At 40.9% G+C, this 12244-nt stretch overlaps 1 protein-coding gene across 6 annotated transcripts in view; it reads right to left on the reverse strand.

Annotated features, from left to right (window-relative positions):
* csk (C-terminal Src kinase) overlaps positions 1 to 12244 on the reverse strand; it is a 105248-nt gene that overhangs the window by 12041 nt on the left and 80963 nt on the right. For all 6 annotated transcript variants that reach the window (XM_069902610.1, XM_069902607.1, XM_069902612.1 and 3 more), the window contains 6 exons: positions 11567 to 11786; positions 8119 to 8212; positions 6899 to 6964; positions 5019 to 5118; positions 4179 to 4269; positions 1715 to 1788 (listed from right to left, as the gene is read on the reverse strand). In XM_069902610.1, the coding sequence (XP_069758711.1) occupies positions 1715 to 1788; positions 4179 to 4269; positions 5019 to 5118; positions 6899 to 6964; positions 8119 to 8212; positions 11567 to 11786 (645 nt within the window). The remainder of the gene's footprint in view (positions 1 to 1714; positions 1789 to 4178; positions 4270 to 5018; positions 5119 to 6898; positions 6965 to 8118; positions 8213 to 11566; positions 11787 to 12244) is intronic.

The raw sequence follows: 12244 nt of genomic DNA on the forward strand, positions 1-12244 counted from the left end.
CGCTGCCATCTTGATGTCAATATTAACGATAGATTTTGATGGGTACATGGATGGGAGGAGTATGGCAGGCTATGGCCTGGGTGCAGGTCAATGGGAGTAGGCAGAATAATAGCATGAACTAGATGGGCACGAGGCCCTTTCTCTGTGCTGCAATGTTCTGTGGACAATGGTGGATTTGATAGATCAGGACGAATGATAAAGAGGATTCACAAAAAAAATCATGAATAAACTAGATACATTTTGGACTAAATTAATTTTTTAGACATGCAGATGGTATTGGAGGACCTGGATGAAATTCACACACAGGGAGAACATGCCAACTCCTTATAGACAGCAAAGGATACAGATCCTGGTCCCCGTCGCTGTAACAGCGCTGTGCTAACCACTACAGCCCTTCACAGAAATTTAATTCACAGTCACCAGTGGCGGTAGTGATTTCATTTCCAGATCGTTTTGGCGAATTTACATTTCCTTTCAAACAAATTTCTCCGGATTAATCCAAAAGGATTTTGCATACCAATCCTGTAACAATCTTTCTTTGCTGTTCACATCTCAAAAAGTGCATTTTGTGGTGAAAAACAAATTTGCTTCACAACCTGCTCACCAGTATCACTCATTAGCCCTTGGTACACTTCCAGAAATTTGAGATTTCCTAATTTTTAATCTTTGCTCATTCTTTGAAAAAGGGCCCAGGCCCGAAATATCGGCAATATATCTATCTCCTATGGACACTGCAAGACCAGTTGAGTTACTAACAGTTTCCAAACTGTCTGTTGGCTTGAGATCTTCAAGGCATTCCATTTGAAGAGGTAGTTCCAGGTGCAATTTTGTGTTGACATTATCATGAATACACAGAAAAAGTGCGTGAATGGTAACACTTAAGCTGTTAACATTTACAGCAAGTTGCCAATATTCGACAGAAGATCCTGCACAATTTCATTCCTGACAAATACTGTGATTCCAACCGTTGCTCATTGAACGATCAAAATATCTAACTGGGATAGAGGTAGACAAACAATTTGTTGAAGTACTTAGTACATACGCATGTAATAGTTGAAACCATGTAAAAGTTGAACCCCCCCCCCCTCCCTATTTTTGTCCCCAGCCGCCTGCCCATGGGAGCTCTTGATGCCCTGAATTTGGACATCCCATCCGGCCCCAGTTGGCTGCCCACACATCCAAGCTCCCAAAGTCCTGCACCTCCCGCCCGCCCGAGATCCCGACACCCTGAATGTGGAGTTATCACCTACCCGCCCAAGCTCCAGACGGCTCGATCGCCGCAGGTACATACAGCACTCAAAAGTAGTTGTCGACTCCCTAAATTTTACCCTAAAAATTAGTCCACAAAATTCGACCATGAGATGCGTATTTACGGTAAATAAATCAGTCAATCCCATGGAACAAGTTAAGCAAGGTGCAATTGTACAAGGAAAAAGCATTTTACATATTAGCACCAGGGTCTGGTTTCGATGGTGAAATTATCAGTTACATAATGGGCACATCTAATACCCACAGTTGCAACAGAAAATGTATGAATGAAATATCTGCAAGAGCTGAAAATCAGGAAAATATGGAACAATAGTATCAGCTGCGATGAACTGCAGATTTGTTTTAATTGCCCTTTTTTTGAGTTGCTGCTTGACATGTTGTATCTCATCCATAAATTTCCTTTCATTCGTGATGCAATGTTAACCACCCAAATTACAATACTCACATGGAAAACTTTAGTAAACAATCTCCACCAAGTACAGATCTTCCTCTTGATCTCAGATAGTCCACCAAACTGCCCTAGTAATGAAGAAATATCATTCTTTAAAACATCAGTGCAAGTGTGTGTGTTTTGAAAGCATCAAAGCCAAAATCTGGGATTTGTTCCTGTTAGTAACTCAACTGGTCTTGCAGTGTCCATAGGAGATAGATATATTGCCGATATTTCGGGCCTGGGCCCTTTTTCAAAGAATGAGCAAAGATTAAAAATTAGGAAATCTCAATAGAGACAGCGCTGGCAGGGGGAGGAGTCCAGACCAAAATGAGAGAATTGATTTTGTCTGCATGAAGGGAGACAGAGGGAAAAGGGAGAGAGACAAAACAAAAGCCAGAGACGTTGACGTCAATGTCATCCGGTTAGAGGGTGCCAGATAGAAGACGAGGTGTTGTTCCTCCAGTTTGTGGGTGGTCTCAGCATGGCAGTGCATGAGACTGTGGACAGACATGCCAGCAAGGGAATGAAATGGGTGGCCACTGGGAGGGATCCACGTCGTTGCAGTGGACAGGCTCAACAAAGTGATCTCCAAGACTGCGCCCAGTCTCTCCAATGTAGAGGCCACAACAGGAGCAGTGGATGACCCTTACAGATTCACGTGAAATGTGGCTTCACTTGGAAGGACTGTTTGGGGCCCTGAATGATGGCGAGGGAGGAGGTGTGGGCACAAGTGGAGCATCTCCTCTGGTCACAGGGCTAGGTACAAAGGGATGATTGGTGGGGAGGGAGGGGACCCTGTAGGTCTGTCACTTGGAAAAACATGATTGTTAGAGAACATTGGCCTGAGAGGTATGAGATGAGTAAATGAGCTATAGAAATAATTTTTGCTTGTGTGTAAATGGATTCTCATTCATCCTAAAACTGCTTCAATTTTTTTCCTCGAGTCCCAAGATGATAAAATAAATTATTCCATACAATATGAACACTCCTGAGAATGTCCACCCCTAATTGACCATGAACAAAAGAATCAGATTAACGAATCCGGAGTCAGACATCAGATATTCTTCCCCGAAAGATTTCAGTTAACCATGTTTAAAATTGACAGTCACCATCGCTGACAACAGGATTTTAGCTCTATATTTAGCTAATTGTTTAAATTTAATCTAACCATCTGTTGTGGTGGGATTCAAGCTTATGACTTTGGATAATGGTCCAAGTCCCTGGACATCTGCCCACAGATCACCAGGCAACCTTGTGGCAATGAGTTCTGTCAATATGGAGAATTGGAATTGAATTTGCTGGAAAGAACGCTAACTGCTAATCGCGGCGGAGGTCGCTTATGCTCATTTGGACAGGCAAATAACCTTACACTGAGTGCTTAAATCACAATCTGAATCTGGAAGAGAACAAAAGCAATCATCCCCTTCAGCATTCCTTCAACCAAACGTTATTCTCTAAAAGCTTTATTTTGGTGAGCAAACATGATTTGAAAGGCTAAATTTGGCAAATATCTGTTGGCAAATCAAAATTACCAGCGCCATAAATTACTGCCCCTTTGATTGAATGATCTGATTTAACTTCAGCAATATAAAGTACATCAATTTTAAAAAATCTGATCATTCACAAATGGTTACCACCATTCACAAATGTGATCGCAAGAGGGGAAATACATGTACTTCTCCATTAAGGAAAAGCAGAACCTCTTTCCTGGCCCCTCTGCATCATTTTCTCCAGCTCCCCACCACCTTCCCCCTCTGTTCAGCTACCCCCCTCCCCCTATCAATTCAGCATTTTTCTCTTCTGCCCTCCCCTCCCAACCTCATCCATGTGCCCCTCCTCCCCAACCCTCACCTTTTGATTCAGGCGCCTGAAACGTTTGTCATGTACCTTTGCTTCCTCTGGCCTTTCTCCAGCATTTTTGTGGGCTGTACTTACATCACAGTATCTGCAGACTTTCCTGTTTAACCTCTAAATAGACCCATTTTTAACTGCTTCTGAAAATTACTTCACAAGCAATTTGAACAGCTTGAAAATAATCCCAAGTACTGTCTAGAAACCCCATTAAATAGATCTACTGTTAGGCAGTTAATCTTCTAACCCTAGTAAAAGCACAAATGCTGGACAATCTCAGAAGGTCCACTGTACTTTATGTAGCAAAGATAAAGAGACATATCCAAAGTTTCAGGCTTGAGCCCTTCGTCAAGGGATTAACAAAGTAGAGTGACCTGTTGAGTGTCTCCAGCATTGTGTTTTTCTTCAATCATGGTGCCTGCGTACTTTCTCCTATCTTCTAACCCTACATTCTTTTGCTCATCTACTCAATCCTAACCCCGAAATCAAAATAAAGAGTGTTCCATGCTCATATACATACAAGCCTTGAAGGTCACAAGCACATCCTAGATTTGTGGCAACATTCTAAGAATACAAGTTATACATTAACCACAGTCCTTCATTCACCCAGTTGTCCAATACTCACTTTTGCCATGTACTCCGTTACAATGTACAGCGAGCCACTTTCTTCCACAATGACACCAAGAAGCTGAACTAAGTTTTTGTGGCGGAGCTGCCTGCATTAAGAAAAAAAAAGTTACGCCTTTGCTTTTACAATGAGCGTTTAAAATTTTAGAATGTACAAAAAAATCCAGTATTGTCAGTAGAATTCTTACCTATTTTAAATTCTATCTATTTAATTCCTTAATTTTTTTTTCCGGTTGTTTGGGTTTCTGCTTAATTGAATTCCAGATAATGGGGATTCTATTGCACTACCAAAACACTTCTGCTAATATTCTGATTTCGTCTAACGCTGGTGACGCTAAAAATGCTGCAGTTACTGAATGTAGAAAATAAAAGGCCTGTGCAGAAATTGAACAAGATCCTGAGCATTAGCAGTTCACTTCCTGACATAAACTAATCAGTTTAGCCGATTAGCCTGTACTTAGCCGGTTGTTCTGAATATTGTGCAAGAAGAAATAAGAGATACTCCTATAAACATCAAACTTGATAATATTGAAGTAAATGAGCTGAGTGAACCAGTGTCAAGTACATCAGATGAGTGAAAGTGAATTTGTAATTAACTATCTCATAACAAGTGATAAGTGACCCGCTTTTGCACTTTTCGCCACAACAATGCAAGCTGAAATGCTTGCCTTATTCTCTGAACAATTTAATTACCTGAAAGTATTTTGGTGGAATACATTATATAGGACAGAAGTTCAGGCCATTTCTACTTCTGTTCAAATATCAAACATCAAGAGTTTAATTTCTGAAGTTTTAAATTAATTCTGTGCAGTCTAGTGTGTTTCAAGATAAAACTTACGTCATTACAGATGCTTCAGCAATAAATGCTTGTGCAGTTGCATCGTGTTTAATGCATTTGACTGCAACTTTGTTTCCTCTATATTCACCCAACATCACATCTGCAGATAAACACAGTTTAGTGAAGGGGGGGTGCGTGGAGTTTTGCATAGATCAGAGTGTGAGCACACAGAGTTGACCGTTTTAAACAACACTGTTGCAGATGGTGGAACCTTATAGATTGATAAGGCAGGGTAACAAAACAAAAAGACAGGAAATAAATAATCAATACAGAGAAGTCTGACAAGGGCAGCGCATATCCATGAGGGACTCAGAATTTTAAAAAGGCACCCATGGACTCAAGCCATACCCGAATCAAGGGAGAGGGGAAGCAACGTGTCCAACTCCACATGCACAGAGATTCGGATAAAGATCTACTTGTACGTAGGAGGCAGGGTCTTTTGGTTTCATACCAAAGCCTCATCTGCCCGTCCAGTGGTCAGAAGATCTCAACAGAACATCTGAGGAGCAGTGGAGGGGGAAGTACTTCTGATGGTCAGACTGATAAGTAAAACGTCACCCATCTGGAGACAAATGGAGACAAGCTAGGGAGTGGGGAGGAGCAAATGGATCTGGGAGTACTTGTTCACCGGTCACTGAAGACTAGCATGCAGGTTCAGAAAGCTGTGAAGAAGGCTAATGGCACGTTGGCTTTCATAAAGAGGGGATTGGAGTATAGGAACAGAGACGCCCTTCTGCAGTTGTACAGGGCCCTGGTGAGACCCCACCTGGAGTATTGCGTCCAGTTCTGGTCTCCAATTTTGAGGAAGGACATACTAGCTATAGAGGGTGTGCAGCGCAGATTTACAAGGTTAGTTCCAGGGATGGCGGGGTTGACATATGCTGAAAGGCTAGAAAAATTGGACTTGTATCCGATGGAGTTTAGAAGGATGAGGGGGACATGATTGAGGTATATAAAATCATCAGGGGGATAGACAGGGTGAAGTCGGATTACTTGTTCCCAATGATGGGGGAGACGAGGACGAGAGGGCATAGTTTAAGACTACAGGGTAGGCCCTTTAGGACGGAGATGAGAAAACATTTTTTTACCCAGAGAAGTGTGAATCTGTGGAATGCTCTGCCACAGAGGGTGGTAGAGGCAGATTTGCTGATTATGTTCAAAAGAGAGTTAGATAAGACTCTAGTGGGCAAAGGAGTTGAGGGTTATGGGGATAAGGCTGGAAAGGGGTACTGATGGTAGTGATCAGCCATGATCTGTAAAATGGCGGTGCTGGCTCGACGGGCCATAGGGCCTACTCCTGTTCCTATTGTCTATTGTCCATCTCATCAGTGCTCAAGAGAGAGAGAGAACATGCAAAACGGAAGGCTGTCACACTCTCAAGGTACTTAAATTGCCCACCTTTACAATGGATAGCAATATACAAATGCAAGCTGTTTATATATTCATAAAGCAAGCAACATCTATTTGAATTCTGGCACCATTATTAGCAAAAACAAACAAAAAAAGAGGAAAACAGAGCAGTAAAGGCACTCTTTACATGACTACCCTCAACAAATTTAAATATACAGCACAGAAATGGGCCCTTCCGGCCCACAACCCTGTGCAACACCCCTCCCCCCAAACAACCCAAGTTTTGTACGGCGAGAGGAAACACATGCAGACACAGGGATAACGTACAAACTACTTAGAGGAGGATTCGAACCCTGGTCCTGAACGCTGTAACAGATTTGCATGAACCTCCACACTAACCCTGCCCCCAGAATTTTGTTAAAATTACTTAAATGCAAACTTTCAAAGCACAAAGCAGTGAGAAATGAAATACACAAACATGGCAGGATATCACTGCACAGCGTAATAAATTATTAAGGAATAATACTTGCCTCCAAATTCTCCTTTTCCTATTGTTTGTAATAATTTGAGTTCTTTCATATTTAGTGCCCACCCACCTGCAAAACAAAAGTTCAATCGAAATCAATAAGAACCATTAATGTTGCTTCTTTGGAAATAAATTATTGCAGATATCTACTCTGTAGTGGAGAGTATCTCACTTAACTAGTGACTTATTGTCCTCACTTGTCAGGGAGGTGCAACCACAACCGCAATTCCCGAGAAGAGTGAAGCGGACAAGGCTGCCGACCACTATCACGTCAACCTACTACAGGAGCTCCATCAAGAGCAACTTGGCTGCCTGCATCACAGTGTGGTATGGTTGATGTAGGGAAATGGATTGGAGGTCAATCCACAAGACCCTAAGACAGGCGGAGAGGATGACTGGAGTCTCTCCCTCTCTCCCCTCCCCCTTGTCCAATTAACGTGATCTACTGGGATCATTGTCTGAAGAGGGTGCACTAGATCATTGAGGACCCCTTCCAACCTGCACACAGCATCTTTCAGCTGTTCCCATCAGGTAAAAGGTACAGGTGGATCAGAGCCAGCACCACCAGGCTGAGGAACAGCTTCTTCCCGCAGGCAGTGAGAATACGACCAAAGGAACTGCTCACACTGACCCTCCGAGATTCTCAGATTCAATGAAACAATATTTATAAATATTTCTCCTGCATATGTAGAAAGTCAGTGTGGGGTGGGGGGGGGAGGAGGGTTATCTGGTTGCGTATTGCATGTTTTGCACCGTGGACCGCAGAACGCAGGGTTGAACTTGTTAAATCAGATGACGATAAACTTGTAAAGTGATTTTTTTTTTAGTTAGAATGATCATCTGTCATGAATATGTCAAGAAATTTGTTGTTCTGTGACAGCATTACAGAGCAAGTATTGCTATACTATATTTCAAAATAAATAAATTGCTCAATAAAAAGGAGAAAGTGAGGTAGTGTTTATGGTTCATTGTCCTTTCAGAATCTGATGGCAGAGCGGAAGAAGCTGTTTTTTGTAATGTTGGGTGTTCGTCCTCAGGCTCTTGTACCTCCTTCCTGATGGTAGGAGTACGAAGGAGCCTGGTCTGGGCGGTAGGGGATCTAAATCAGAAAGATTCCAATCCAAATGACCAGGTCTTTGAACAACTTTGTCATAGCAGGTTCATGTTTGGAAATAGAAGTAGGTGAGAGACAAAAATCATTCTGGTTTAAATTTTGCCACTCACTTCGAGAGAATTCATCTTGTGCGGCCACTGTGCCTTCCATAAGTTTGGGAGTGATAAGACGTGTACACAACCCATCAGCATCCATGGTGTAATGCTAGTAACAGAATGAAACATATGATTAATAGTTTTATATAAAGGTTTCTGCATTGCTTGGGAAACATTCTGTATATCCAACCTGCTGCCAAGAGTAAGAATATACAGATACTGGAATTTGGAACTAAAAACAAGCTGCTACAGGAACTCGGTGGGATCGAGTAGCAAGTGGGTGAAGAGATCTAATCCAAAACGTTGACAATTCTTTCCCTTCTCCCGATCCTGCTGTTTTAAAAAATATATATTTAACTTTTGGTTTTCAAACACCTATCACTTATACATTCTTCACACACACATGCGCGTGTGTGCGTATATATTTTTTATATATATATTTCCGCCAAGGCTCACAGTTTATTTTACTAGTAAATGTAATAGATTAAGGTTGAGGACAGATCATGCATTTACAGGAGCGAACATGACACTTGTGCACCAATAAAGTTCAAATACGGTTATCAGGTCTTCAGGAATATATCGTGTTTGTTTCTTACATTAGACCCTTTTCCATAGGAATAAAACTGTCCATCTCTTCAGAGAAATTGGTGTATTTGATTTCCACCTGATGGCAACACATTTCTTAGCTACTGCCAACGCAATCATAGTAAATGAGATTTGGAACTTAGTTAAATGGTTACTGATGTCTATAACACTCCCCAATAAATAATTCTGGATTGCCTGGGAAGTGGACTCCTGTAATCTTAGATAACACTTCTGACTTTTCCAGCCAGAAAACATTTACTTTCACACAGGACCAAATGGAATGGAGAAATGTTCCTTCTTCTACTCCACATTGGAAACGTCTGTTGGATATTTCAGGCTTTCGCTTGTGCAATCTTTGCAGAGTCAAATATAATTGATGAAGAAAATTGTATTGCACCAAACCATACGTCGCATTAATAAATCGATGTTACCCCTTCATTTTAATATAATTAACCCTTCCTATTAAGGTCAGAGGCAGGTCTTTCCACTTCTGCAAATAATTTTCTATTTTTGCCAATAAAGGAAAATAATTCAATTTAGAAAGATTGCTCAAATTGTTATTGAGCATGATTCCTAAATATTAAATTCCATCATTTTTCCATAGTTTACTTTAAAGCGCTCATAATTTTGTTTTGTTATTGGTAAAATTTCACTTTTTTCCATATTTATTTTCTACCCTGATACCCTCCCATATTTTATTTCCTGTAATTTCTCCATGGAACCTTTCTTTGGCTTCAGACATATATCACCAGCTAATCAAATAATCGTGTTGAACTTGATCGACTTCGAAGCCTTTAATTTTAGGACCACCCCTGATCATTTCTGCTGGAGGTTCGATCACCATAACAGGGCTGAAGTCCAGAACTTTAAGAGGTCTGTGACACTGAACTGACTCTCCTCTAACATTAGACTCGGGGTCCCTCTTATAATTTTATCATAGTTCTATGGTGAGCAATTTCCCCTCATTGTACAAGTAAGACCTGGCATGTTCAATCCCCTCGTTTCAAAGGAGAGACGTAGATAAATTTGAGGTAATTTACATTTTGGATGCAGGGTCACAACCCAAAATATTTATTGTGTGGCTCTGTTCCATCCACAGATGATGCATGGCCCATTGAGATCCTCCAGCAGTTTTTTTGGCTCCAGATTCCAGCATCTGCAGCTTCTCTTGCCTCATGTCTTACATATTACATCCTGCCTGTGGGACTGTGTTCCTCCCTCTGCCACACGCGCCCACCACACCCCCCCCCCCCCCCCCCCACAACCGTTATATTCGGGCACTTGCCGACATTTTCCTCATATCTTAATGAAGGGCTCAAGTCTGAAACATTGGTTATGTATCTTTATCTTTGCTACATAAAAAACACACTTTGACCTGCTGAGTTTCTCCAGTGTTGTGTTTTTACTTCAATCACTGAGTCTTCAGACTTTCGTGTTTTACTCCTAATTAAATGTAGGAGTAACTATTCTCATTTTAATCTTGGAAACTATAATAGGACAAAGTTTTACTATATTTTATATACCATATCAACAGATACTCAAAAATCGCAAACTTAAGGCTTTGACCAACAGTTAAATTAAAATTATAGAAGGGTAACAGGCCCTATCGACTCATTAGCCTGCGCGTGCCAGTTACACCCAATTGACCTATAACCCCCAGTACCTTATGAATGGTGGGAGAAAACCGGAGTTCCTGGAAAACACCAATGCAGACATGATCCCAATGGGCAGCGCTGCAACAGCGTGCACTAACCTTCCCACCCTTAAACTGAAGGAGCTGTCAAAACATCTCTGGAAACATAACTTGCTATTTACAGAAGTCTCAAGATTCGGGGGAGTAGATTTAGGACAGAGATGAGGAAAAATAGTTTTTCCCAGAGAGTTGCTGATCAGAAAGCATCTTCCAGAACGTGCTTCTACCCCAATTCATTTTCACATGTTTACATGGTCGGTATATATTTGATTTGTTTCAAGTTCCAAGAATAAATGTGGGAAAGGGAAGATATACTTAACTCAGACATACACAAACAGCATGAAGCTATAAGATCTATTTTTGCCTTCACACTTTTTGCTAATATTAATAATGATTCAAGGAAATGCTTCTGAAGAAGTCAAATGACAGACCTTCTGTTTTTAATTCAACACCAAGTAATGGGAACTTGGTAGAAAATCTGATACAATTCTTGGACTAGGTACGGTCAGTAGGACCAGGCAGCAAAATAGTTTGGCACAGACGAGAAGGACCGGTTTCTGTGCTGCAATACTTTATGGTTCTAGATGTTAAGAAACAAATCCAAAAATGACCCACAGTTTCCAATGACAAAAAACAATTTGAGTGGCTCCTTTCCTTTAATAAATCTCTTGACTTGGAGTTAGGGCATTGATCGAAAAATAGTCGCGGATTTTAAGCAATTTTTTTTTTAAACCAGATGCCATTTAAAAATGTTGCTTGTAATTTCTGCACCTTGTAACTGACGATAATGGTAACAATGAAAAATATAACCTTGTTTTAAGTGGAAAGGATATTAAAACATTGTGCAAGTGGTTTAAAAACACAATGGACCCATGCTCAAAGGCAGACAATGTGGAAAATAATTGGTTAGAAGTAAACAGTCCACCTGGAGAAAAGAAAGTTGCTCAGTGGATCTCAAACCTACAAGTACAGTGAAACTTGACGTAAAAGAAATACTAATTGAGACTAGAAAAGTCTGCAATTCTTCAGCAATCCATTAAATATTGAATATTAAATTCTGAAATATTGCAGACTACAGGTTGTACAGGAAAATCAATACACATGTCAAATAATGGAAAAAGTGGATGCTCATAATAAGAGTTTAAATTAAACCCACTATTAAAAGATATTAAAAATCAAGCTAACCTCTACCAATTGCATCAAGTTGTCAAAGTAGGCTTCCTCGTCGATGCTGAGTTTTTTGGAAGAGTAAATGATTCGGTAATGTTCCACCTTCCCACTACAGCTCACACACAGTGTGTAGTCTCCAGGATAGTTGGTACTTTCCCGCACCAAATATAAACCATCGACAGGAGGATACAGTAGGCGCTCAGCTTGCTCACGAGTAATTTTTCCATGAAACCAGCTGCAATGTACAAAAGGACAGTGTTAGAGAAGGCAAAATAAAAATCTCCAGGAAGAACATAGGAAGTAGGAACAGGAGGAGCCCAAAAAATGGCCCATCGAGCCTGCTCCGCCATTCAATACGATCATGGCTGATCTAATTTATGACCTAACTCCACCGACCTGCCTTCTCCCCATATCCCCTAATTCCTCTATCATGTAAACATCTATCTAATCGAATTTTAAATATGTTTAATGAGAATATGAAATTTCACATCCAAAGTACAGAGTACCTATGGATAGATGTTAAAATTCTCAAAGATACACTACACTTAAAATCACCAATGCCTGAAAAGGGCGCACAAAATCAGTGAACCGGTGCGGACTCGAAAGGCCAACATGGCCTGTTTCCGCTCCGTAAATGGTTATATGAGGCGGCCTCAACCACTTCCCTGGTTAGAGAATTCCAAACATTCACTA

This window comes from Narcine bancroftii, chromosome 11, assembly GCF_036971445.1.
Source record: "Narcine bancroftii isolate sNarBan1 chromosome 11, sNarBan1.hap1, whole genome shotgun sequence".
Taxonomy (NCBI): Eukaryota; Metazoa; Chordata; class Chondrichthyes; order Torpediniformes; family Narcinidae; genus Narcine; species Narcine bancroftii.